At 52.3% G+C, this 24502-nt stretch overlaps 10 protein-coding genes across 10 annotated transcripts; 5 read left to right on the top strand and 5 right to left on the bottom strand.

Moving 5' to 3' along the window:
* The first annotated feature begins 99 nt into the window (after window positions 1-99).
* Window positions 100-2673, top strand: BO95DRAFT_377787 (uncharacterized protein). The gene is made up of 2 exons (XM_025583284.1): window positions 100-427; window positions 512-2673. The coding sequence occupies exons 1-2, from the start codon at window positions 374-376 to the stop codon at window positions 2597-2599; spliced, it is 2142 nt and encodes a 713-aa protein (XP_025447841.1). The 5' UTR covers window positions 100-373; the 3' UTR covers window positions 2600-2673.
* A 623-nt stretch (window positions 2674-3296) lies between these two features.
* On the bottom strand, window positions 3297-4916 carry erg12 (mevalonate kinase; the record flags this gene model as incomplete). The annotated part of the gene is made up of 1 exon (XM_025582030.1): window positions 3297-4916. One exon carries the CDS (start codon window positions 4914-4916, stop codon window positions 3297-3299), a length of 1620 nt encoding a protein of 539 aa, XP_025447840.1.
* Window positions 4917-8387: 3471 nt separating this feature from the next.
* BO95DRAFT_458079 (3-hydroxyacyl-CoA dehydrogenase family protein) lies at window positions 8388-9563 on the top strand (the record flags this gene model as incomplete). Its single annotated transcript, XM_025588521.1, has 5 exons — window positions 8388-8456; window positions 8514-8696; window positions 8759-8924; window positions 8996-9016; window positions 9079-9563. The coding sequence occupies 5 exons, from the start codon at window positions 8388-8390 to the stop codon at window positions 9561-9563; spliced, it is 924 nt and encodes a 307-aa protein (XP_025447839.1).
* A 424-nt stretch (window positions 9564-9987) lies between these two features.
* On the bottom strand, window positions 9988-14402 carry BO95DRAFT_377779 (putative cation chloride cotransporter). The gene is made up of 4 exons (XM_025583283.1): window positions 13597-14402; window positions 12949-13540; window positions 12734-12899; window positions 9988-12681 (listed from the first exon to the last, which is right to left on the bottom strand). The coding sequence occupies exons 1-4, from the start codon at window positions 14126-14128 to the stop codon at window positions 10126-10128; spliced, it is 3846 nt and encodes a 1281-aa protein (XP_025447838.1). The 5' UTR covers window positions 14129-14402; the 3' UTR covers window positions 9988-10125.
* A 181-nt stretch (window positions 14403-14583) lies between these two features.
* Window positions 14584-17594, top strand: BO95DRAFT_377778 (putative amino acid transporter). The gene is made up of 2 exons (XM_025583282.1): window positions 14584-17053; window positions 17124-17594. Exons 1-2 carry the CDS (start codon window positions 14990-14992, stop codon window positions 17286-17288), a joined length of 2229 nt encoding a protein of 742 aa, XP_025447837.1. The 5' UTR covers window positions 14584-14989; the 3' UTR covers window positions 17289-17594.
* A 58-nt stretch (window positions 17595-17652) lies between these two features.
* Window positions 17653-18992, bottom strand: BO95DRAFT_437478 (pyruvate transporter MPC1). The gene is made up of 4 exons (XM_025585279.1): window positions 18851-18992; window positions 18578-18650; window positions 18239-18397; window positions 17653-18134 (listed from the first exon to the last, which is right to left on the bottom strand). Exons 1-4 carry the CDS (start codon window positions 18921-18923, stop codon window positions 18062-18064), a joined length of 378 nt encoding a protein of 125 aa, XP_025447836.1. The 5' UTR covers window positions 18924-18992; the 3' UTR covers window positions 17653-18061.
* A 180-nt stretch (window positions 18993-19172) lies between these two features.
* Window positions 19173-20652, bottom strand: BO95DRAFT_437475 (small nuclear ribonucleoprotein-associated protein). The gene is made up of 6 exons (XM_025585278.1): window positions 20450-20652; window positions 20346-20354; window positions 20199-20270; window positions 19715-20141; window positions 19615-19659; window positions 19173-19554 (listed from the first exon to the last, which is right to left on the bottom strand). Exons 1-6 carry the CDS (start codon window positions 20471-20473, stop codon window positions 19472-19474), a joined length of 660 nt encoding a protein of 219 aa, XP_025447835.1. The 5' UTR covers window positions 20474-20652; the 3' UTR covers window positions 19173-19471.
* A 360-nt stretch (window positions 20653-21012) lies between these two features.
* Window positions 21013-21760, top strand: BO95DRAFT_426563 (60S ribosomal protein uL5; the record flags this gene model as incomplete). Its single annotated transcript, XM_025584755.1, has 3 exons — window positions 21013-21166; window positions 21296-21545; window positions 21634-21760. The coding sequence occupies 3 exons, from the start codon at window positions 21013-21015 to the stop codon at window positions 21758-21760; spliced, it is 531 nt and encodes a 176-aa protein (XP_025447834.1).
* A 125-nt stretch (window positions 21761-21885) lies between these two features.
* Window positions 21886-22506, top strand: BO95DRAFT_209 (uncharacterized protein). Its single transcript, XM_025581101.1, has one exon. It carries the CDS (start codon window positions 22136-22138, stop codon window positions 22445-22447), a length of 312 nt encoding a protein of 103 aa, XP_025447833.1. The 5' UTR covers window positions 21886-22135; the 3' UTR covers window positions 22448-22506.
* Window positions 22507-22722: 216 nt separating this feature from the next.
* On the bottom strand, window positions 22723-24302 carry BO95DRAFT_437472 (uncharacterized protein). Its single transcript, XM_025585277.1, has 3 exons — window positions 23857-24302; window positions 23377-23612; window positions 22723-23200 (listed from the first exon to the last, which is right to left on the bottom strand). The coding sequence occupies exons 1-3, from the start codon at window positions 24104-24106 to the stop codon at window positions 22952-22954; spliced, it is 735 nt and encodes a 244-aa protein (XP_025447832.1). The 5' UTR covers window positions 24107-24302; the 3' UTR covers window positions 22723-22951.
* Between the last annotated feature and the right edge of the window lie 200 nt (window positions 24303-24502).

The following is a 24502-nucleotide window of genomic DNA, read 5'->3' as shown; positions in this document are numbered from 1 at the left end:
TTCTCATTCTTCAATGCCAAATGCTCTCTTCTGCTTTCGTCCACAATTGCGATTCGACCAGCGTTCAGTTGCTCCTTGCTTCTGGTCAACATCCGATTCATGTGTCTTTCAGGGTCTCTTTGTCTTCATCATACTCACTGCCCAGGCCCAGAACTCCGGCTACTTTGGATTAAGTCCAGACCGCAGGATTTCCCAAAGAGGATAAAATTCCCCTACCGGCGTTGCGCCGCTGCTCCCCGCACATCCCCCCCAGTCCGTCGTCACCTGCAACCGCAGCCAGCGCATCCTTCCCTCTCGTTCGCCTCCCTCCTAACATGCCAATTCAATCACTAGCCTTATCCTTAACCTACCATGAGCCCGCTATTGATTGATAATGCGTCGCGTCAAGAAATCCCGTAATGGCTGTGCTAGGTGCAAGAGCAAACGGGTGAGTCTTCCTCCCTATCGGTGCTATCAGTTCCATTCCCACACCCACAGCCCACGAAAATCTAATGATACCTTCTTTCTCCAGGTCAAATGTGGAGAAGAAAGACCTCACTGCAGTCGATGTACCCGCTTAGGAGTTCACTGCCCTGGATACGTCCAGTCGCTACGATGGGTTACCAAATACCCAGACCGCAACCCTGATACAGCCCATGAGACTTCCGATGAAACTACAGCTGAGCCGAGCGCTCGATCCGATGCTAGACCTCCGGATAACTCAGGTTCCCCGGATCATGTCGACCCCCACACACAGCCTTCATTAACCGCTAACGATGGCTCTTTCAATCTTACGTCTCCTGACGCCCAGGTCGAGTCGAGCACGCTGGCACTGGGCGGCCCGCACGCTTTATGCGATAGTCTCTGGGATTTACAACAGTCCGGTACACTTCCCGAGCTCGCAGATCTATGCAATCAGACTCCGACTTCTGCCTCGGGGCCAACTCCAGCGCCTCAAGACGGCTCGATCTTCAATTTCGGGTCGCCCAACCACGGCGACGATCCATTTGGTCTATCCTCCTTAGCAGCGCCCATACTGCAGGATGAACCTCGCAGCTTCTCCGGGTTCTCACCATCCACCATCGTACGCCATTATCCACCTCCCAACTCGAAAGTACCGCAACGAGACTTCACCTCGATCTCACAACCTCTAAATAACCCATCATGGACCCTCATCGAATACTATTTCAAAGAAGTGGCGGCATTATTCTCGAGCTATGACAGCCAAATGAACCCCTTCCGATCAACGGTGTCTCGGCTCTGGGGCTCATCCCTCGCCATGTGTCGGACCATGCAGAGCATGGCAGCGGCCACCCTCGTGAACGACTTCCCCGAGTTCGGACCGTTGGGCCGAAAGATGCGCAACGAGGCCGTCGACATCATCAGCAAAGAGGCGAATTTGGACGACAAGTCCCTGCTAGCACTTCTCATGCTGGGCCAAACGGCAAGCTGGCACGATTCCAAAGATCTTGGGATCTCGTTCTTCAATCTACTACGGAACCATCTCGATACAAGACCCGAGAAGAGCCCAACAACAGGCCGCGGCAACAACCATCAATTCTTCGAAGAGGCCTTGATCTACTGGGAAATGCTCCTGTCCTTCGTCGCCGACGATTCCGCGGTCCTGTGCGGGACCACGGCCGCAGGGCCCGAGGAATCCCTCGTCCTACAGCGCGTGCCTCACCCGTGGACCGGAATTGCGCGTGACACCCAATTCACCGTCCAAGAGGTGGGACGGCTGGTGCGCCGCGAGAGAAAGCGGATGCGCTGCCGCACCTTCACGTCCCACGCCGACGTCGCACAGGCGCAGCAGGCCATCGAGCGAGCAGAGGAACTCGAAGAACGACTGTTGGGACTCGCACACCCCGCGGAGGCCGAGATCATCAGCCCCGGCGACGACGAGACCCCCGTGTGGCATCTCCTCACCATGGCCGAGGTCTACCGCTGCACCGGGTTAATGCAGCTATACCGCGTCTTTCCCGATCTGCTGCGTCGACGACTGCGTCCACAACGGGCCTCGGGCAGCAGCCCCCCCAGCGGCGCCGATGATGCGTCGTCCATGTCCATGTCCATGAACAACCGCGATCCCTTCCTGTCCCCCGCGTTCGGCAGCTCGCAGCACTGGTTCTGCGACCCTGTCCTTCTGCATCCCAGCCCTGGCGAAGCCCCCACCGCCGCCACGGCACCGCCGGGGCCGCCCCCGTCTGAACCCATCCCCGCGCCTGCGTCGGCCTCCCAGTACGACACCTGGCTGACCGAACTCGCCCTCACTACCCTCTCGCGCCTGAAGACCATCCCGCTCGAATCCCGCACCCGGTGCCTGCAGCCGTTCCTCCTGGTCGCCTCGAGCAGCGAGATCCGGCTCCCTCGGCTTCCACCCCTAGAAACCAACCTCGACAGCAACGGTCCGAATATCTCTGCCCACGCCATCGATGTCTCCCAGACGCGTCGGTTCATTCTCGGTCGTCTCACCTCCTTCATGCATGTCCTGCCCCCGAAGCCCATCGGCGTCTGTCTGGAACTGGTACGCGAGGTGTGGCGGCGGATGGACGCCGGCGAACCGGAGGTGTATTGGATGGACGTCATGATGGAAAAGGGGTGGGAGACGACCATGGGCTGAATCCTGGGTTACATAAACACAAGCAACACTTTCGCGCGAGAACATGTACATATATACTTATGAGAATGAATGCTGGATACCCAGTTTATTGTGTGAATTGTATGAACTGCACTTTGCATGACAATCTCCGCGTAAAGAATATATCGGACAGGATGACTTCTGTCTGCAAGGGTAACGACTTCCCCACATGGATGGTATCGACATTTGACTTCCGACAATTGAACTGTGACTCACATTGGACCAGCGTTTCAAATACCTCAATCGCGTACTGTCCCTTCTCACTCCAGCCAACACCTAGACTAACAATATTTAATAACAAGGAAGAGGGAGAAAAAAGGCGGTTTGGGGGAGCCCGAAAAGAAAGCCAGAATATGAAGGCGTAGAAAGCAGAATGAAAGCGAGATCATGGAGTTAAAGTGGAATAACCCAAGCAAGAGGCACGCATGCCCAAGTGAAGTCCCAGGGGAATTATGATACACAGAAATGAAAAGGCTGATGAGATCGAATGGAAAGGAAAAAGTGAAAAGCATCAAGTGCTCCAGATGGGGGTGATTAAACGTAGGTATGAAAGATGCAATCATATAATGCTCGGTCCCCTGTTCAGGGAGTAAGCGGTCATGAGAAACTGCCAAACAGAAATAAATGGCGAGATGAGGAGTTCGCAAGCGATGCGGGGGAAGACGAAGGTCAGGCCTGTTCATACTGCCCGTCTCCAGAATTTCCAGCCTTCGCGTTTTTCCTGAACGCCGACACCTACGAGTCTTTCAATACCGACGGGGCCGTCGGCGTTCTCAAACTTTTGTTGATCAATTTCCTCACCACCCTCCTCATCGGTGCCGTTGCGCAGAACTGCCGGCCAAAGGACACCGACACCGTCACCGCCTAGAGTGGTCTCGTATTTCGTGAAGTTTTCGTCGGTAAGCTTCTGCTCGAGCTGTCGTAGAGACTCCTCGCTAGCATCTGGGCGGAGAAGAGAGATTGCACATCCACCTCCACCGGCACCGGTCAACTTGGACCATCCGATGTCGGTATAGTCAACTAGCTCGCGGATTCGCTCCAGTCGCGGATGCGACACGCCTAGCGACACAAGCAACCCGTGGTTAATACGGAGCAAGGAACCGAAACGTTCAAGCTCCATCTGGTCCAGAGGTCTGCCATCCGTATTCTTGATGGCGTCTTTAGCAGACACGGTCACCTTCTCAATTGCATCCAGCATCGATTCAGTCACCAGGGGATGCTCCTCTTTGAGCTTGCCCACCTTAGCAACCTCAACCGCGGTGGAGCGGGCCTGTCGCGTGTCTATCAACCAAAGGGGCAATTCGGGGAAGTTGGGTACCGGCACCACCGTGGGCGGCTTGGTGTAATCTTCGCGCCGGAAGAACACAGCCTTACCGCCTGCGGAGACCGTATTGTCCACTCCACTCGGGTTCCCATGCATACACATTTCTCCAACGAAAGCCCATCTATTGATGCGCTCAATCTGAAGCTCCGCCTCATCTGGGGGTTGGTCGGGGTGGGGACCAGCTAGCGTGCGGATTTGAAGTAGTAGGGCCGTACTCATACAGACACAAATACTAGCACTGCTACCGAGTCCGGCACCAATAGGGATCGTAGAGCGCAGGGTGTAGATAGCGCCATGACTCTGGGGAGAGCCCAGGGAGCAAAAGAGGTATAGGAATGCTAGGGCAGACCGACTGTGGATTTTTCGTAAATCCTCCGGCGCATGGGGCGATACGTCTTGGACGTGGGGTATGAGTGCGTCGTACAACTCGGTGTCGAGAGATGTGACCAGGTCGTAATAGTACTTCTTCTTGGAGGGCTGCTTGAAGAGGTCCCATGGTAGCTCATCGATGTTCCAGGTGTGATCGAACTTGATGTCTCGGAAGTTTAAGGTGATAGTGCGCTGCGACTTGGACAGGGTGGTGACGAGGAAGTAGGAGCGGAGGGAGATGGCAGCAGCCATGGCTGCCTTACCGTGTACCACGGCATGTTCCCCGAAGACGATGACCTTTCCCGGCGCGGACACCATGAACGGCGGGGCCATAGGAGACGAAGCTTTCCGGGCCATAGCTTTCTTGATGGAGCTTGCTTCGATGGTAGGAGACGTCGCAGGCAGACTGGAGGTAGTTATGCTGGTAGTGTTGGTGGAAGTCGTGGAGGCGGCGTCGGAGGTGTCAGGGCTATCATCGCAGACGGTAACCGTCTTTGCACCGGGGGGGAGGGATTGATCGGAAATAATGTGTAACATTGTGCGACGTTGACCGCTCTTAGACGCTCTGAGACTACCAGGCTTGCGACGACCGCGACCGTTGTGCATTCCTGGTGGAATTGACTAATAAGGGGTGGTAGTATAAGTGTGGAGGGAGGGAGGGAGGGGCGGGTCGTGGATGGCGGAGATGGAGATGGAGATGTAAGGAGAGAGAGCAGAAAGAAGGCGCGAACGAATGTCGGGGTTGACAAGGACAAAGTCAAGGGGGGTTAAAGAAGGAGAGAATAGATGTTGAATCGAGTGAAAAGCATCGCGCTTTTTGTAAGAAACTTGCGAACAAGAAAAAAAAAAGAAATTAGGGATAGAGAAGAAGGAACTGGGAGAGAAAGACAGAAAAGGGGAGTGAGTGAGTGAGAGCGAGGGAGTTCAGCTGGAGTGAGAATCGCAAGTGCCAACGGCTAACTTACTGTTGATTGGGGTTTCTTGACTGGGGGGGAGAAACTCCAAAAAGGCCTGGGCTAGCCTGAGGTGTCCACCACTTTCTCATCCACCTCCAGTCCACCAATCACACAGAATGTATTTTTCATTACTCACCGGCGGTTCTTGTTTGTCCGCACCGTGATAGGCAACCAATTTACACACAAACAAACAATCATTCATTCTTTGACCCCGGCTGTTATAGAGGCAGCGCTGAGGCGTTATTCAAGGCCCCGGGGGTGGTGTCCATGAAGACTGGATTCTACACGGTAGCTGTGAGTCTGCCTGTAGCTTCCCTGCTGTCGGCTGAGTTGTTCTTTATGCAGGATTGTTCAGGCTGACACCAGTCAGCATCATCAAGCCTCAGCTGCAGCTCGGACCAACTTAGTTATGCTTTTTCTATACTTCTAGAACCATTTGGGCCCCTCTTTCCCCATCATGGTCTCTACCGTCGCTTGTTTGAGTAACTATGATCTATGGCTTAGTCTACGCACACAAAGCAGCATGGTGGGTGTCACTACTAGGTACACATTGTCTATCCTACCAGACATTGCAGCTGAGCCCCAAACAGAGCCCGAAACTACTAGTAACATGAAGGCATGCGGAGTAAGCTTTAATCAATAGTCCTATGAGTCATAACAAGATGGCTACACCACGATGAATAAATAAACATTCTGGGCCTCTCATCCGGGGTTGGTGTAACCATGTGTCCTGCATTGCGGCCGACAAGCTCAGTAATTTCGACTAGAGCACTGACTCATTCTGGTCTCGAGGTCTGTCAGTTCTCTCTTTCAATCTCTCGAGTTTGCATGACAGATAGTACAAGGCTGGCTCAAAGCATACCTCCTTCAGTCACTCCATCCGAGTGCCGGTCGTCGATGCAATATCCATGGCAGCATCGCCTATCATAATCGCAGTTGCTCCGTTGATAGAAGCGATAGCCATCTCGACAACGATGGCAACGTCCACTTCGACCGTAGTCTCGAATCTCGTAACAGCGATCACGTTGACCGGCCACGGCGGTCAACAGGCTGCAGCCGACAAGAAAGGACAGCCAAGAGCTGAGTTGCATGGTGGTTTAAGGCGGTTTCGTTGTGATGAAGGTTGATGACCTGGAGAGAAGGAGGACTTTCAATTCCCCTATGATGGGCGGTTGCAGTCCAGCTTAAATACCCTCGAGCTGCTGCCATGATGCCCTCGCTGGACGTCGTCCGTCCGAGTGCTACAGACCTGCAGCCGCAATCCAGATTGCAATCGGAATGTTTTTGGAAGTCAATCTCCCACTCGGACATTTACCTATGCAACACAAGGACCCAGGCATCACACCCAGCTGACCGAAAAAGCTCCCCTCCTGTACAAAGTCTTCTATGCTTGTAGAACACAATACGCAACGATGGCTACATCTTCATGGACTGATTGGCAGTAGGTTTGATGTTGGAGTCGATGGATCAGCTATGAGTATCCTCTTCGGCCGACAGGTCGAATACCTCGATTTTTGATGTCTCACTTCTCGGAGGGTACGTCTTTTTTATATTGCAATCCCCTCATCTTGGCGGTGACATTATTGTCTGCGAGTGCTACTGCAGCCAGTGAGCATCACCATGAATTTGGTCATGGTCACCGAGTTTCTCTACTAGTCCATACTTGACGACTGCCAAGTATCTTTGGTACTCGCTTCCGTTTGACTTGCCCGACGGTATCTGACACATGTAAGAATAGCTCTTCCATCCTCATGGTATCATGCAGGATGGCATCATGCAGCGGGATAAAATAGCAAACCCCATACGGAGATGAGAGAACTGGCTGGAGTTCTGGAGTTTCGCCAACGGACGATGACCGGCCGGAAAAGTGCAGACTATACACATCAACGCGAACGAAGCCGCTGGACTTGCGCAGAAGCGCGCAGACCAGGGCACAGCTACCATCCGCCATGTCAATTTTCCATCCCTGAAAAGTTCTTCACGGCCTTTTTGCCGATAAAGAAAACCAAGGAAAGGGGGCGTCAGATTATCTGAACTTGCTGCCCGGTAATCTCGGTGACTATTTGGATGACAATCAGAATGCTGCATGGGATGAGCACTACGCCCTCACAGCTACTGCCAGGCCGAGTTGTTAAACCTTGTCGCTTAGCCTTCATCGTTTCCTGATGTGGTTATTGCAGGACAATACCGGGTTGGTGGGTCCTCGACATCCAGAGCATAAACCATTTCAGCAACCTGTTCCAGTCCTACCTGGGCTCTTGTTGACAGACCACAGAGCCTCTTTCCCGAGCTGGAGAGACTGTCCGATTAGCCTGACTGTGAAGGGGATTTGGTTTGCTGAGGATGCAGAGGAATAATTCACGCACGGTTTGGGTTGGGTCACAGCAACCATGGGCATTGCGCAAGCCAGTCAAGAAGTATATCGAGCGCGGTTGCAGGTTGAAAGGTCTTGGCTAACGTTCGCGGTCTATGTTCGTAGGATGAATTGAGGTCTTAGTCAAGCGTCCAGAGGCTCTATGCAAGCCACAAACCTTGATTGGAAACTGGGCAGCGCAGCAGCAGCAGGTGGCACTTCGGCAGCTCTGCCGCCAGTCGAAAACGAGAGATCGACGACGTTTAGCAGACAGCCGAGTCGAAGAATAGTACGTCAGAAGTGGAGATCAATGGCCTTGTGGCTGCAACTCTTGAAGCGATTGTTTTCCCATTGCCAGGTGTTTTGCAGGTCTTTCCTTCACCGGAACAGTGCATGGGTTTAGGTTTGTCTGATGCAGGAAATATGGTTCGCTACCGCCCGGACTGTTGACACTCTATACTTGTCCCATGACTTCGAACTTCATCCCTTTCTCGAAGACTCCACAACGTGCACTCTAGCCATCATGGATGAGTTCATTGATCGCCGGCCTGGAAGTGTTGTCAGAGTGGAGTTTTTGGGACCAATGCTGCTCTGGTAGTAATGAAATGACCTGCGGAATCGATCTATAAAGCCAGGCTTGTTCTCCAGCAGAAACAACCATGTGAAGATAACATCTAAACAAGACAATCCAAACGCTATCACAACTCTTCTCGCTGTTCAACTACCTCAATCAATAGAGACTATTAGAGACTCGAACCAACAATCTAGATGACTCGAATCTCGAACGCTGTCACCCTGCTCGGTGCAGGCACACAAGGCTCGCGTCTGGCCTACATGGTATGCGGCATCAAGCTCACCATTCTTCCAGTCCGTGCTAATAACCACTGCTCTCAGTGGTCTCGTCTAGGACGACCCGTGTACATCGTGGACAAGAACTCGAATCAGCTATCCCAAGCATCAAGCACCATCGAGAAGCTGCGCCGCAAAGAGTCATCACCTAGTGATCACGGCCCAATCATCGAGCTAATCGCTGCTGATCTGGACAAGGCGCTCCGTGAATCCTGGATCGTCATTGAGGTATGTATCCCCGTCAGAAGCAGAAATGCCTGGCTATGGTACCAGTTCTAAACCCTCACCAGTGTGTCCCCGAGAATCTAGACTGCAAACGCTCCATCATCAAGCAGCTCGACAACCAAGCCGATCCAGATATCATCATTGCGTCGAACTCCAGCAGCTACTCAATCACGGAGGTCTGCGACGGTTTGGAGTTCAAAGCCGATGACCGATTCGTGAATCTGCACTCTTGTCAGTCCCCCTTGACTCAGCACTCAAGCTCATTCACAAATCGAACTAACAAACACACCTCACCCACTCAGTCTGGCCACCAGAAACACGAGGTCTGAGCTCTTCCCTCCCCCTTCCTTTACAGCAACAAGAACTGATATATATCCCACAACAGTCCTCGAAATAATGGGCACCGACAAAACCCGCCCCGACATCATCCCCCGCCTCATGGACGAGTCCCGCGAGCATGGGTTCCAACCCTTCCACGTCCGCAAATCCTCCACCGGATACATCTTCAATCGGTACCTCGCCCAAGCCCATCTTTTCATGAATCTGACCCGAACCTTTGCACATGCTAATGCCCACGGGCATATTAGGATCTGGGCCGCCATCAAGCGGGAGACTCTGATGGTGCTGGAGGAAGGCATCGCCACCCCGGAAGAGGTCGACCAGATGTACAAGGCCGTCCTGCACACTCCCAAGGGCCCCTGCGAGCAGATGGATGTGGCCGGGCTGGATGTGATCCTGGCGATCGAGGAGCATTACGCGGAGGTCCGGTCGGGCATCCCCGACGGACCACGCAAGTATCTGCGGGAGATTGTGGACCGGGGGCATCTGGGGGTGAAGACTGGCACTGGGTTTTTTGATTATGATGAGTAGGGAGACGGTGTGTGGGTGCTTTGTACTGTACTGTTCTGTGAAGCTTACTTGGCTTGAGTCTGGTTTACGTGGTTGATCTTTATTATCGGTTATCAGGGAACGGCATGTAGAGTATTTTAGTTAATGAAGTATGGGCAGCCTGGCTGTTTGACTGATATTTTCTTTTCTTGTTTTTTTCTGGCATATACTGCATCTCCGGCATTGGGGTCCACTGTTTACTTTTTGTCTTTTTTGTCACTCCTTGGTTTCATTTTTCGGGTGTATATAAGGTTTGTTTACCCTGGCAAGGTTTTGATTTATATATTCCGTCACCAACACATGGGTTATAATCGGAGTTAAAAAAAAAGATTATGAAGATAAGCCCCCTGTTGCCCATTATGAGCATAGGAGTCAGTATCTCTAGATCAGTAGATTTCGAATGGTTGGTATCTTTCAATGTGCTGATACATAAATATACATCAACGAGCTGCTATATCATACATGCGTCTTCTCTTGTCTTTTTTTTTATTTTGCTGTCTTAGTTTTCTCAGCAACTTTTCTACAACATCAATACTAAGAAACATCACAGGTTCATCGTTACAGTCATACTGTTGCTATGCACCAGCAAACAAGGCGGCAAACCCTGCCAGAAGATCTCCAGATCGCTCAGGTACGAAGCACTCGCCGTCTCATTCTGCGCCGTTCCCTCGGACGGTGATGGCAGTGTCGTGAAGATCACCGCCGTGTCTTCGCTATGTCTCACCATTAGCTCGTTCAGAATCAGGTGCTGCGCCCGGCTTGGTAAATCGTTGAACGAGAAGGGCACAGACGCCTGCTGTGGGTATCCAGATGCGGCTGCCGCTCGCGCTGCAAAAACAGACGAGGGCCCGGAGGATGAACGGCGGGTATAGATGGATTCAATTCGGTGGTGAGAGGCGGAGCGCGGCGGGGAGGAGCTAGCGGCGAACATGATGGACGGGCCAGCGCCTTCTTCTTCGGTGTTGACGCGGGCTTCAGGGATGGGGGAGGAGCTGAAGCGGTTGCTGGACGGTGAGCGGGAGGGTTTGGGCCGCGGGAGGACAGTTGATGGTGATGGGGGAGTTTGAGGGGTTCCTGCGGGGTCTGTGCCAGTGTCGGCGGTCATGATGATCGAGGGGACGGGTTGGTCCGGGGTAACAGACTCAGATGATTCTCTTTGTTTGGCTTTAATGGAGCTGAAAATATTCTGCTGGGAGCTTTGGTCGGGGCCATGGGAGTAGTCGTGTTGGTGATGCTCGTCTTCCTCATCAGAGTCGTTATCATCCCGGTATGGTTCAAACTCCTCGTCGCTGCTGTCACTTGTGCTGGACTCGCTGGAGACGTCGTAGTCCACGAAAGCATCGAGCAGGCGATGGGTTTGCATACCCAGACTGACGCTTCCGAGGCCACGGAAGCTGGAAATTGATCGTCGTCGTTTGGACGACTGCATGAGCTTTCGCAGTCCGCCAACCAGCTGGTGCGGTGGTCGTTGGATACCACTTTCCGGGCTTTGGACAGGCCAGCTGGACATCCTCTCTCTTGAGTGGGCGACTCTATCCAGTTCGGCCTGGTCATGGGCCTCGAGAACGCTACGAGCTCGTCGAATGTCTTGCCACCAATCTTCATCCTTGAGAGCTTCGTGAACATGGTCGGCATAATCTTCCGTCTCTGGAGTCACTTCACCATTCACAATCATACGGTATGTTTTGAGGTCTCCGCAGGCAAGCCAGAACACCAAGACCTCGGCCTCGATTCTGAGCTTTTCTAACAACGCCTCGACCCTGCCCCGTTCGTCCTCCACGTCAGTCTCGTACTCGACGAATACTGATACCCGCAGCTTGTATGTCTTTTTCCAAGACGGGACGGTGTTAAGGATACACCCTAATTGCAAGATCAAGGTGTAAGTGTCGAAGTTCGTAGTCAAAACATTCTTCTTGCTCTCAGTATCCGCGCCTAGCTCTGCACTCATCTGAATGGGCCAAAGATCGATATACTTTTTCATATGTTGTCCCTGAGGACCGGGCAGCTCGAGGTTTTCGAATCCTTTAGCCACAGCAACGTTCATGCGCAGCTTGAAGAGGAGATCCTCCAAGATAGTCACATAGCTTCGGCAGGCCATTGGTGTCTCGGGCGAGCTGTCTGTCACTGAAATTGCCTCACGCGAGATGCGTCTACCTCCTGAGTCTTTTCGTCCTGAATCTCTTCGGCCTGGAAATTGGAATTTCTCCACTAAGGACCGGCCTTTACGGAACTGATCGATGATCACAATATTCGGTCGCATTCCGCCAAGTCCCGCACTCAAAGCCACATTGCGAATACCCCATTCTGGTGTTGGAGAGACCGTGATATTGACAAAAGCCTTGACTCTAGAATTCTCAACGAACTTGGTCCACGCACTCTGTTGACGCCGGGCTTCCGGCACGGCTGCGGAAAAGTCATCGGTGACAAGAACGTGACCTAGTACAAATAAGCCCCCTTTTTTCAGAGAGTTGCAGAAGGATATCATCCGAGACTGTTCCTCCAGGTTGGTCACAAATAGTAAGATCTGGGGTCGCCAGAACTTGACGTGCTCTTGCCGAAGCCGAAGCAAGTACTTTCGTACCTGGTGGTAGATCAGACTCTGGCTCACATCCCCCCATGGCTTGGGCGGTGAACTATAGTGAATGAGAAGGAAGAGTAGCATCAGTATCGCAACGCAACCTGAAGCATAGACGCCATCCACAAAAAACATGCTTGCCCCGCAGACCAACGCGCCTGTTGCTGCGGTCTGCCAGTTGAAATAGTGGAAGGAGGGGCGGAAATTCGGAGCAGAGCCGATCTTCAGCAGAAAACAGGCAAGGTTTGTGACAAGGAATGTCATGAGATATGTCATGGTTACGAATGAGGCAATCTGGTTGATGTCAAACAGCATCGTAACTTGAGCGACTATGTAGGTTATGATGATCGCGTAGACAGGTTCATCAGCTTTCTTCGTGCCCTGGCCGAAGATCCCCAGCCCTGGAAGCAGGCCATCTCGTGCAATTGCTTGAAGAAGCTTGGCCGAACCGATAACTCCCATCAATGATGAGAAGAAACTGGTTGCAAACTCCCCCATGAGGATGACAGCCCCGGAGAGATTCGCCTGCCATACAATTAGCACGTGATAATGCGTAGTCTTTTATGCAATCACTCACTACTTGTACAACATTGGCATTTCTGTAAAATGAGTCACGGGTGATGGAGGCAGCCATAGCGACGATCACCAAAGTATAAGTCACAAATGTGAGCCCCAGGCCGCACAGAGTGCCCTTTGGGATGGATTTGCTAGGGTTCTTCAGATCCCCAGACATACTAGCACCGCTGCTGATGTGTGAGTCTCGTATACTATGGTCGTGGGAGACGTACCTACGCGAAAATACCACCAGTAGCAGGGAACAAGATACCAAACAGATCTTGGAAGTTCTCACGTCCTGGGAGCTGGCTGCCTGCCGCACCCTTGGTGAGCTTGGGCTTGAGATTCTCTAACAACGTCTGTAGGCGGAAGCCCGTGAACTCGACTCCGATTCTCGGGATGCTGAACGGTTTCATGAATATTGCAGATAATGGTATGCTGAAGGTTGCGACCAGCAGGATGACCAACAGTCCGTTGCTGGCCCTGGAAAAGATCGAGCTTCCAGCTAAGCATATTCCAGTACAGAGGACTAGGATTATGGTGCCCCAGAGATACTGCCACCAGAAGCCCTCTTCGAGAAAATTGGCCCAAGTGCCGGATTCTGTGCCGAAGTTCTGTTTGAAACAATCAACCAGACCCACCGCATTCATACCAGTGTTCAGCACATATCCAAGATAGAATACTATGCCAATGGAGCCACCAAACTCGGGGCCCAGTGAGCGAGAGATCAGATAGTATGCGCCACCACCGCGGACTGTGCCATTAGTCGCGATGGCGGAAAGCGACATAGTCGTCACCAGGTTGATGGTGTACGAAATGACAAGTAGACCTTGTTTCTGTCAGTCAGTCATCGGTGTTTCTAGATACGACATGCAGTATGTTTACCTAGCATTCCCAGCAGTCCAGCTTGTCCAAGGATGAACCCGAACCGGAGAAACATCAAAATACTCAAGACGTTCAATGTCGTTGGTACAAAGACTCCTGAAAATGTCCCCAGCTTGTCAGGATTGTCGGAAGCTCGGTTCTGAGCCTCGCGCTCTTTCTGGTCTACGCCAGACTCTCTGAAGGGACCTGAAGCTGGGGGTGGAGGAAGAGTCCCTTCCCTGGGAAAGTCGTGTCTTCCATCCCTGCCTTGTCCGCTCCACCACTGGGTAACATTACTGAAGAGATTGGTAGGAAGTGAGTGACGGTGCCGCTCAGGCGAACGTGAAGATGGCCTCAGCGGTTCATATCGATGGTTCTCACGATTGGGAACAGTAGTTGTTCCTTGAAAGACTTTACTACTGTGTTCCGGTGATGCTTTGGTCGATTCACTAGGGTCTAATCTGGAGACATCCTCCTCAGCGGTGCGCGTGGAGAAATTGGGCCTCCGTCGAGACAGGGAGTCCGAAGAATTGGCGGCCCGCTGGTCAGTCATCGATTTCAGCGCCTCCACTCCTTTTGAGTGTGTGTGTCCGCCTGGCCTGCATGCAAGCACCCCCGATAAAAATTGGGAGGGTGGGGTGGAGAACTGTCAAGTCCGGGGAAAGACTAAGATTGGAAGGGGAGGCGGACTCGGCGATAAGGAATTTACTGCTGACCCAGTCACGAGGAGAGTAATGTGACAACAGCGACAGCAGTAATCCTCGTGTAACAGAATGGAGAGTAAAGGGGAAGTAAGGTAAGCAAGTAGCACGAGCACGAGATATGGGGGAGGAATGGATGGATGGATGCCAATCGCGTGTTTGATTAACCGTTATCTTCAAGCAAATTCATCGGGCGGCGATGACCTCATGTGGCCCCTAAACAAACAGTGCAAATCGTCTGTGCTTCTCCTCGTATTGCCTCGTTTGCGACTAAATCGATGATCTCTCATCATTCTTCCTACATATAGACTATGTTACAGCGTGGACATGATTCAATTCACCCGCCTCATCCTTTTTCGGGTTACGTTGGAAAATAGGCTGGAGACTAGCTAAGTCAACTCACAGGAGGCTTAGCTAGTTAGTGTCCCTGTCGGTCTAATGCGGTGAATCAATTGTGGCTTGCACTTATCCCCGGCTTTCTTTCGACCTTCATTAGCTATTCTTCTTTCTCCCCCTCCACAGACACACACACACACCCTCTCTCTCTCTTCTCCCCGAACTCTGCTCTTTGATCAGCTCAGACTTCTTCTGTCAAACCGGTTATCTCTTAATCTTGGTTCACTTTCGAAAACTCAAATAGACGAATTGTTTTCGGGATTGTTCCAGGGTTTGTCTGATCCTTGCACAAGGACACTTCTAACTCATCTGCCAAAATGTCATCCCCAAAGGCATTCGACAATGGGGAGGGCTCTTCGTCTTTACGGCCCCGTTCATCGTCGCCAATTTCTACCTCTGCAATGCGGTCTAGATCTCCTGCAACCGACGCCTCGGTGAGGCATGCCTCGATCGCCCGCCTGGCGTCCCCGATTCCCTCTCCCTCCAATCATTCTTACTCATCCCGACAGGTGCCCGTGCCCGTGCAGTCGGCAAGTGGCACCGTCGAGGATTATCGCAAAGTTGACCATCCCTCCTCCATACCAGGCCCGGGCCATTCAATGATCTCCTCTGCTCTCCAGGAGTACATGGGTAAATCGCCGCCAGCGAGAGTAGGAACTCCGCCCAGACAGACCGCGTCTCCTGCTCTACTAAACCAACCCATTCGATCGAACTACGGATCCTTTGACGGACGAGAGGGCTCGGAGTATTCAGCGGGTCCTTACGAAGATCCGGAAGTTGTCAAGCGGCATCTGGTACAACCTCAAAATGGGGAAGGCCGAGATTACTATTTCTCGGGCGATGCCGCCAGTAACGCGGACGACGAGTTCTCCAGCTTGCAGCTCCAGGGTGGTGACATAACCAGGCAGGTTTACAGATGGGCGGAAGATGCAGAAGCTGGTAATTCCCTGCGTAAACCGCAACGGAGTAGGAGTTTCAGCCATAACCGGCCTCTGCCCCAAGACGAAACCATGAACATCAACAGCATTCGTGTGCCGGGAGGGTTCCGCAGGGACTATCTGCGAAGAGCTGTAGGCCCTGGGGACTCTGAAGACTCAGGTTTGCAGGCGCCCGTCAGCCAACCTCAGTTTCCGACAAGCAGCTTTCTTGAATTCTTGACCCTATATGGTCACTTTGCGGGTGAAGAGCTAGAAGAGGATGATGAGGTGCTGGGTCCTGACGAGTACTTCTCGTCCGATACCTATGACGAAGTGGAGGGTAGAGAACCAGGTGAAGACTCGGCTTTGCTTCGCCCGGATACGGCTGGTAGAAGAAAGCGCAAGCCGCGCGGTGGCACTGGAAACAATACGGTGACAGGAGCGGCTCTTCTACTACTTAAGTCCTTTGTGGGAACGGGAGTTCTGTTCCTTCCAAGGGCTTTCTTGAATGGAGGGATGCTGTTCAGTAGCATGGTTCTGCTTGCAGTGTCGCTTCTCAGTTTCTACTGCTTCATACTCCTGGTCAACACCCGGTTGAAGGTTGATGGCTCGTTTGGTGACATTGGCGGCCATCTCTACGGCAAACACATGCGGCGCATTATCCTGGGCTCGATTGTTCTGAGCCAGCTAGGCTTCGTGTCGGCGTACATCGTGTTTACCGCGGAGAACCTACAAGCCTTCGTCCTCGCCGTGAGCAACTGCAAGTCTTTCATTGACATCAAATTCATGGTGTTGTTGCAGCTAGTCATCTTCCTTCCTCTTTCGTTGATCCGCGATATCAGCAAACTTGGTTTTACCGCACTGGTCGCTGATCTCTTTATTCTGCTTGGTCTGATTTATCTCTTCTACTATGATTTTCTTACCATCTCGAACCAGGGTGGTATCTCCGACATCATCTCTTTTAACCCGTCCACGTGGACTCTATTCATCGGAACAGCCATCTTCACGTACGAAGGAATTGGCTTGATCATCCCCATCCAAGAATCTATGAAGGAACCTCACCGCTTCCCCGGTGTTCTGGCTGGCGTCATGGTCATTATCACAATTGTGTTCCTTTCCGCTGGCGCCGTCAGCTATGCAGCCTACGGTTCGGCGACCAAGACTGTTGTCATCCTGAACCTTCCCCAGGATGACAAATTCGTGAACGCGGTGCAGTTCCTCTACTCTCTAGCCATCCTTCTCAGCACCCCGCTGCAGCTCTTCCCTGCCATTCGTATCATGGAGAACGAGCTGTTCACACGCAGTGGAAAGTATAACCCCTGGATCAAGTGGAAGAAGAACTGTTTCCGATTCTTCCTCGTCATGATTTGCGCATTCGTCGCCTGGGGCGGCGCCGAAGATCTCGACAAGTTTGTGTCGCTCGTTGGCAGTTTCGCCTGTGTTCCATTGATCTATGTATATCCGGTAAGCTCTTTAGCCCCTGCACCGCTCTTCCCGTCCTTTGTCACCTTATCACTGACAATGTATCACACAGCCTCTACTTCACCTCAAAGCCTGCGCTCAGTCTCGCAGACAACAGATTGCCGACATAGCTCTGGCCATCTTCGGTGTCCTCAGCTGTCTGTACACAACATCTCTGACGCTGAGCAACTGGATCAATGGCGGCGACGTCAAGCCTCCGGGATACTGCGACTCCTGATCTGTATAGATTGCTCCACGAATTGTCTACTGATCCTCCTCTGATCTCTGATCCTTCCCTAACGAATTGTCCAGTACTTATATGATGGACACTTGTGATGCCCACTACTGTTGTTACAGATACATAGTTCTTCTGTCTGTTCGATTATCTTGCTTACTTGCTTGTTCTGTCTCTGTGCTTGGTTACGAGACCATTGTCAACATCAACCCTGCCCTTCCCTATCTGCTCTGGTTCCCTCGACCGGTTTCTTGCCATGTTTGATATAGACTCTAGACGAGATTGCCAATTTACGCACTATACATCATGAACCCACAAGACAATCAAGAGCTCTGCGTAGACAACACTTCAAAAGACTATAGGAAGAAGGGAACCTAACCGGACCAATATCCAATTCTAGTAGGACGCGATAGAGAGAGAAAAGAGAGAGAGCTATATACAAAAAAAAAACCAAAGCAACCCGCCATGCAAGAACTTGCTAGTAACGGAAAGCGGAGGAGCCGGAAGAAAGCCACGAGAACCCACAAAACCGTGTATTCAGAAGCAACAGCAGCAGCCAGCCAGCCCCCCCCCTTACAGACAAAGGATAAAGGAATAAAGGAAAATGATCTGTAAATCCCTCTCCCCTTACCTAACTGCTACATCATACAGGTTCCAAACACCCGCAATTCCATTCGGCGAACCAACCCCGCCACACCCGCAGCACAGAAAAAGAGGACGAGAAAACCTCATAGGGGAGGAGCGAGAGCGAGAGAGACAGGGCGAAGAGGCGTTGTCTATTGCCCGGCTTCGGTGGCTTCCTTGCCCTGCTGAGCGGCCTGGGCGAGCTTGGCTTCACGGCCACCCCAGCTGTTTTTGAGATAGATATTAGTTTCTGTGGTCGGTTGGGACGGTTTGACAACCACGTAGGTCGGATATTGGGAGGGGTCTGAGGGGGAAAAGAGAGAACTCACTTCCAGTAGTTCAGGTAGCGGTAACCTTGGGTCAGCTGGGCGGAGAAGTTGACGGCGTGGCAGGCGAACAGAAGGTAGTTCTTGGGGGAGACGGCGAGAGCGTAGCGCATGAAGGTACCGGAGTAGATCACGAGGGCACCGGTCATTTGGCCGGAAATGCTGTGGGAGGCAGGGTTTGATCAGCGTCAGGGCTCCGATTTCTTGTTTTTGTGTTTATGATTGTTTCAATGTTCTTTGGGGCGAGATGCTCCTTCTTCTCCCACTTTTCCGTCTTGGCCGCGGGACGAAAGGTGAAGGCGCAATGAAATGGGAGGAAGGAAGGTATTGGGTGAAACGTACATCTCGGGGTCCTTCTGGGTGTCCATGACAGCGGCGATGGGGATACCGAAGTTGGAGGCAGGGCCCCAGAAATCTGCATGATAATAAAGAGGTTAGTCGAGGACATGAACTAGCAGCTGAAAAATGTGCATGATCCCAACTCTGTAAGCAATTGCCCATTGTGAGACGGAGACAAGCTGTTTCGTCGTCTCTTCTGTCCGTCTTACTGCAGGACTTCATTGCCGGCCGATCTCGGTCAGGGCACGGGGAAGGGAGCCGGGGCGCAACACGTACGTGTAGAGCAGACATAGTCCAGAACCTTGTTGGAACGGATCTTAGCATTGATTGCCTTGATTACAGCAGCCATGTTGAGCGACGAAGGGGAGAATTAATTGAGAGGAGAGTGACGCTGAAAGGAGAAGAACGGGTTAAGAAGGCAGAGAGAGCGAGGGTTGCTTTGCTGCGCTCCCCGTCACTGCGCCGTCGCCGGGCGGAGAGGCTCGGATGAGGTCACGTGTTGGCCAGTTGCCGGAGTTCGTTGACTCCGGTCTACGGGGCTTTTATGCAGTACGGAGTGATACGCTTTTCCTGTCCGACACCGTGAAAGAAAATAAAGCTCTGGGTCTCATTATAGTTGAATAGTACAGTGCTTGTTGGAAGAATATCTACCATTGCTTCCGCCGATCCTAGCCTTGTTGTTTTCAGTCGACCTTTTCTTATCTGAGGAGCATCCGCACACGCCGAAACGCCTTTGCCTGATAAATTGAGGATGCTGTGCTTTCATTTGTTGAAGCTTCCATAAGCCAACCATGAGCGAGAGGTTTGAGCCTCATGCTCGACGTTCAACTCGATTTCTGCCATGCTTGAAGTCATGGTCAGATTGTACGCTATTATGCCACGCCACCTACTATCAAATCACCGTCCGCCAAACCCGGGAGGAGGATAGCCCCGGCCCTGGCCCGGAGGCTGGAAGCCCGGAGGAGGTTGGAAAGCACCCGCTGCAGCACAATAGACGTTAGTTAACGTAGTATATAGTCAAAGGACATAGAGTTACTTACGAGGAGCACCTTGGGGCGCAAATCCAGGAGGGGGAGCGAAGCCAGCTAGATTATCGCTCAGTCAATCAGGCCAATGACGGCTAGTATAAGGGGTACTTACGAGGTCCTCCAGCAGGTCCTCCGCGACCAGCAAAGCCCGGAGGCGGCGCGCCGGGGAAGCCACCCGGAGGGAAGCCGGGGAAACCACCAGGGGGAGGGGGCGGGCCACCGACGCCAGCAGCAGGGCCTCCAAGTCCGACCGGCAGACCACGTCCAGCGGGTTTGCTAATGCCAGGACCAGCAGCGAGGGTAGCAGCAGCGGCAGCGGCAGCACCGGGGACGCTTGCTCCCAAACGTGCGGAGGGGTCGGCGGGTGGGGGTCCATCAACGGAGCAAGAGACGACGTGAGTACCACGAACGATGGTCAAACCGAGGGTTCGCTTCTCTTCGGCCTCGACCAGGCTCGCGGTGGTCGACCCGGCGGCGGGCTTAGATTTCCGCTTGACGCGACGGAATTCTTCGGTGTCGGCAAGGACAAGGTTCATGTGCTGCGCAGAGATGTCAACATGCATCCAACCAGGCAAGGTCGGAGTAAAGTGTAGTACCTTGTCGAATGCAAGCATCTGTCCTGTCATTTGTCGGCCATCGTTCAAGGTAACTCTCATCCGGTAGTTGATCTGCGGTCAAAGTCAGAGCTGAATCACGGCGACCACCAGATGGCATCATTATCATCACCACGGTTGGAGACTCACGAGGTTTTGCTACAAGAAGTAGACAGTTAGCTCAAATTGTTCTATGATACTCAATCCATCCATCATCAAAGGAAGAGGGGGTGGGGGGAGGTGACGCAGCTTACCATCTTGCCCTGCTTGTTAGCCATGTTAGGCGGTGTTTTGCGCACGAATGCGACTTGGATGGGATTCAAAGAATGGAAGTGGGGGTCAGGAAGAAGGGGAAAAGAAGAGGTGCTTCTTTCCTGGTTAACTTCACTCCGTGATCCGGGGGGGGGAAAGGCAGCAGGCGCGCAAGTAGGTTAGCAGGCTAGCTGGAACTTTTGGCACCGACTGACTTGAGCTCGAGCCGCTGGACTTGAGGTTCCCAACTTGCCCATGTCAGGTGAAGCGCGCGGCTCTTGCGTTCTTGGCGCCGAAGCGCCGATGCCAAGCCACTAAGGGCTCTCGCTTCCCACACGGCCAACCCACACATTTCCCTTTTCCACACTTTTCGATCCTGTCTCTCTTTCACTCAACCAGTCGACCAGTTCACGCCAAAAGCAGTCGCCATGGTAGGTTCCCCTCCCATCAGCTCAATCTCCAGCACTTCATTGTCCAGAATTTCTGGATTTTGCGATCGATCTCGAATTTCTCCCTCGCAAAACTATCGAAGAGAACCCAAATTTCTAACATAATTTTTTTCGCCATGCAGTCGGAAGGAAAGGACAAGAGCGCCAACCCTATGCGCGAGCTGCGCATCCAGAAGCTCGTGCTCAACATCTCTGTCGGCGAGTCTGGTGACAGACTTACTCGCGCTGCTAAGGTGCTCGAGCAGCTGAGCGGTCAGACTCCGGTCTACAGTAAGAACGCCCGATCCCGAATCCGATGAATGAAGAACGAAAAGACGACAAAGAAAAGAGGAAGGAAAAGAGCACCACGCAAAGAGGGAAACAGTTGGGCTGATGGACCACTTTTTCTGCAACCTACAGGCAAGGCCCGTTACACCGTCCGTACCTTCGGTATCCGCCGTAACGAAAAGATCTCCGTCCACGTCACCGTCCGTGGCCCCAAGGCCGAGGAGATCCTCGAGCGTGGCCTCAAGGTCAAGGAGTACGAGCTCCGCAAGCGCAACTTCTCCGAGACCGGTAACTTCGGCTTCGGTATCTCCGAGCACATCGATCTCGGTATCAAGTACGACCCCGGAATCGGTATCTACGGCATGGACTTCTACTGCTGCATGTGAGTGGCCCTTTGGACTTTGGGGAATACCATATTCCCCAACCAGATCTCGTCTCCGACTCGATTCCTGACAATGGTAATCCAATAGGACCCGCCCCGGTGAGCGTGTTGCCAAGCGCCGCCGCTGCAAGGCCAGAGTCGGCTCCCAGCACCGCATCAACCAGACCGAGACCATCAAGTGGTTCAAGAACCGCTTCGACGGTATCGTCCGGTAAATGCCTTTCCCTTAGGAAGTCATCTTGATTTCTCTCCCTTACGAAAGTCTTCAATGACGGGAGAAGGGAAAAGGAAGCAATTCTGAAAGGGCTATGTGCTTTTATGACGGAAACGGCACCGAACTCGGGACCGAAAAGAAGAAGAAAAAAATGGACAGAAGAAAGAGGGCAGGCGTTTTTCTTTCCAACTTTTTTTTGTCGCTCTGCTCTGAAACGAAATGTTTCTATCACGGCAATGAGGTTAGGCGTGTTAGAGATATGAAATTCCCCCCCAATTTTCCTCAAAGACACATCCCACTTTTTCTCTCAATGAAGGCTTTCACACAGGGTGAATGATTTTCCGCATAACCATTGATTGAAAAGTTGTACTGCTGGATGATAAATGCTGCCATCCAATTCATTGGATGCTCATTGTCTTCTTGCTCTGCCTCCTGCCTGCCCTATCAAGCGGTAGTTGCAAGGTGTGCATCTCGGCCTGTTGGCTTCGTCTCTTCTGGAATTCGCCTTCTTTTGGTTCCTTCCAGATGGCGACTCAGTCTTTCCCTCTTCTCTCCTCTTCCCGTTGGGATGTCTTGTCTTGTTTGGCAATCTCCCTCGAGGATTCGTCCTCTTTTCTGGATTGGTGCTAGAGGCATGGGCATTGTGACCCGGCTCTGTGTTTCCAGTCTGGATGTAGATCGACCGTAGCTGTAGGGTCGTAGCAGACGCGAATTGATCGGACTTTGAACTCTAGACTTCTTTACCCCAGACGGCACTAGTCCAAAAGCGCCTTGACCTTGATGCTTAATGTCATGCCCCGGTCGATCATACCGGCCTTGCAATCTCTGGGTCTAATGTCCCATGTTTATTTCCTTTCACCAACCATCCGGGGGTTACTGCTGACCTGGAACCCGTCCTCTGAACAAACACCCTATCTAGGCCTTGGCCAAGACTGAACGAGAGAAGCCATGAACCTCTTGAGCCGAACACTGATCTCATGAGAATACACTATGACTGCGATGCATATTTGACATAATATCGAACCAGCCCGTCAACATGTTCTGCTCCCATACACACAACAAGGACATTTGAGTGGTTTCCTTTTCTCTCGCCCCATGCTTTCTCTCACCACAAACACAAAACAAAATATGACAGCGGATACAAAAGACTAAACTCGTTGCATACTACCAAAGATATACACCTCCTGTGGTTTTACTTTCCCTGGTTAGATCCGCGGGTGTATCCATCCCACCACCGGGCGAACATCCCACCCGTCTGAGCCTGCTCTGTATAGCTCTCACGGCGTGATGCAAAGTTGGGGTCGGCCGAGTTCCGCTTCTGACTAGTCAAACCCTCGAACAAGGATGAGTTTTGGCCACTGGAGCGTCTCCGGTCCGGGGCCCGAGGCGGACTGCTGGACATGTTGGTGGAGTTGGAAGACATATCGGAGGAACTCGAGCCCTATTAGATGTGTCAGTAGAGTGTTGTGAGAGAGAGAGAGAGAGACTGTGCTGTGCTTGCTACATGAGGTTTGCTGGTCTCTGCTTTTGCGACTCCAACGCTTGAATAGCATATGACGAACACAACACAAAAGGCATGTGATACAGGAAGGCTCATGAGAATAGACGAAGACATACACGTCTATCGGTAGTCATCTCCGGTCCGGTCGCGGTAGTGTACACCGATCCGCCTGGCACCGAAGGACGGCGGAAGTAGGGCGAGGACGGACCACCGCGGACCCAGACGTTGAGATGCTCGTGACGGTTCCCGGGGTCTCCGTGCCAGTGACGGGGAGACTGTGGCTGGTCGTTGCTCATGGTTTCAGTTGGAATGGGGGTTGAAGGAAGATGGATGGGCGAAGATGCAGTGTCCACTGCTCACTTCGTGAGTTGAAGAACAGGAGACACAAGATGGGGATGCATGGGGATGATGTGCATAAGCCTGTGACAGTAGGTGCGACAGTGGTGTACAGAAGGGTACAAACGCTGTGGTGTGTACAAAGTTACATGACACTTGCGCGCAGATTAAGATTCGACACGACAGTCTCGGCGTCATTTTGATGGCAGCAAAAACGAGATATCTCGAAGAAGTCAGATTATGAAGTCAAGTCCACTTACCAGAGGTTGACAATAATGTTAGCACTTGATTTGGAATCGGCTTGCAAGGAAACAGTATACTGAGTTTTTGGAAGAAAATAAATCTACCTAAGCAGATGGGACGACGGAGTAGGAGGTAATATACCTCTGGAGGGATCAAGAAGAGGGGGTCCGGGACAATACTGTGAAACAGACCCCGGGAATGATGATGCATCAGAACCACAAGCTCATCGTTAAGGAGGGGGGGCAAAAGTACGAGTCTAGGCCACATGAGCCAATAATGGAGACGTTGAAAAGGATGGGCAATGAATCATCATCCATGATTCATCCATCCATGGATGCTCCTCCAGTCCCAGTCATAGTCACCGGACCGGGCTGACGTATGCGGGGATCGGAAAGAGGAGATAATCGAATGTTGTCTCGCTGATCTTGATTAGAAAGAAGAGATCATTGTCTTGTTTGAGCTGTTCGAGATAAATGTGAGAGGCAGCAGGCTAGCTCATCCAGCTGCAGCATGTCAAGCCGAGAATCCGGGGAAAGTGGCGGCCTTGATGCCTCAGGCCACCAGTCATGGTCGGAGTCCAGATCATGAGCCGAAGCGGAATGGCTTCCTCTCTTTCTCCTCTTCTCCGCATCTTCTTATCATCGAAATCCCAACTTCTGCCGA

Source organism: Aspergillus brunneoviolaceus, assembly GCF_003184695.1.
Source record: "Aspergillus brunneoviolaceus CBS 621.78 unplaced genomic scaffold BO95scaffold_1, whole genome shotgun sequence".
Classification (NCBI taxonomy): Eukaryota; Fungi; Ascomycota; class Eurotiomycetes; order Eurotiales; family Aspergillaceae; genus Aspergillus; species Aspergillus brunneoviolaceus.
The sequence above is the reverse complement of the archived record's forward strand: the minus strand, read 5'-3'. Positions and strand labels throughout refer to the sequence as shown.

Excerpts from the sequence above, each read along its gene's own strand:
- BO95DRAFT_437472 (XM_025585277.1), bottom strand. The coding sequence starts at position 24,106 with ATGTGGCCTAGACTCGTACTTTTGCCCCCCCTCCTTAACGATGAGCTT. Across the intron at positions 23,613-23,856 it reads AACATTATTGTCAACCTCTG|TGGACACTGCATCTTCGCCC; the intron begins GTAAGTGGACTT and ends CGAAGTGAGCAG. Across the intron at positions 23,201-23,376 it reads AGATGACTACCGATAGACGT|GGCTCGAGTTCCTCCGATAT; the intron begins GTATGTCTTCGT and ends CACATCTAATAG.
- BO95DRAFT_437475 (XM_025585278.1), bottom strand. The coding sequence starts at position 20,473 with ATGGCTAACAAGCAGGGCAAGATG. Across the intron at positions 19,660-19,714 it reads AGGACCTGCTGGAGGACCTC|CTGGCTTCGCTCCCCCTCCT; the intron begins GTAAGTACCCCT and ends GCGATAATCTAG. Across the intron at positions 19,555-19,614 it reads TGCGCCCCAAGGTGCTCCTC|CGGGTGCTTTCCAACCTCCT; the intron begins GTAAGTAACTCT and ends ATTGTGCTGCAG.
- BO95DRAFT_209 (XM_025581101.1), top strand. The coding sequence starts at position 22,136 with ATGATAAATGCTGCCATCCAATTCATTGGATGCTCATTGTCTTCTTGC.
- BO95DRAFT_437478 (XM_025585279.1), bottom strand. The coding sequence starts at position 18,923 with ATGGCTGCTGTAATCAAGGCAATCAATGCTAAGATCCGTTCCAACAAG. Across the intron at positions 18,398-18,577 it reads ACCCAGAAGGACCCCGAGAT|CATTTCCGGCCAAATGACCG; the intron begins GTACGTTTCACC and ends TGCCTCCCACAG. Across the intron at positions 18,135-18,238 it reads CGCTACCTGAACTACTGGAA|CTGGGGTGGCCGTGAAGCCA; the intron begins GTGAGTTCTCTC and ends TCTCAAAAACAG.
- BO95DRAFT_377778 (XM_025583282.1), top strand. The coding sequence starts at position 14,990 with ATGTCATCCCCAAAGGCATTCGACAATGGGGAGGGCTCTTCGTCTTTA. Across the intron at positions 17,054-17,123 it reads CATTGATCTATGTATATCCG|CCTCTACTTCACCTCAAAGC; the intron begins GTAAGCTCTTTA and ends TGTATCACACAG.
- BO95DRAFT_377779 (XM_025583283.1), bottom strand. The coding sequence starts at position 14,128 with ATGACTGACCAGCGGGCCGCCAATTCTTCGGACTCCCTGTCTCGACGG. Across the intron at positions 13,541-13,596 it reads TGGACTGCTGGGAATGCTAG|GTCTACTTGTCATTTCGTAC; the intron begins GTAAACATACTG and ends GACAGAAACAAG. Across the intron at positions 12,900-12,948 it reads GCTACTGGTGGTATTTTCGC|CGGTGCTAGTATGTCTGGGG; the intron begins GTAGGTACGTCT and ends ACACATCAGCAG.
- BO95DRAFT_377787 (XM_025583284.1), top strand. The coding sequence starts at position 374 with ATGCGTCGCGTCAAGAAATCCCGTAATGGCTGTGCTAGGTGCAAGAGC. Across the intron at positions 428-511 it reads CTAGGTGCAAGAGCAAACGG|GTCAAATGTGGAGAAGAAAG; the intron begins GTGAGTCTTCCT and ends TTCTTTCTCCAG.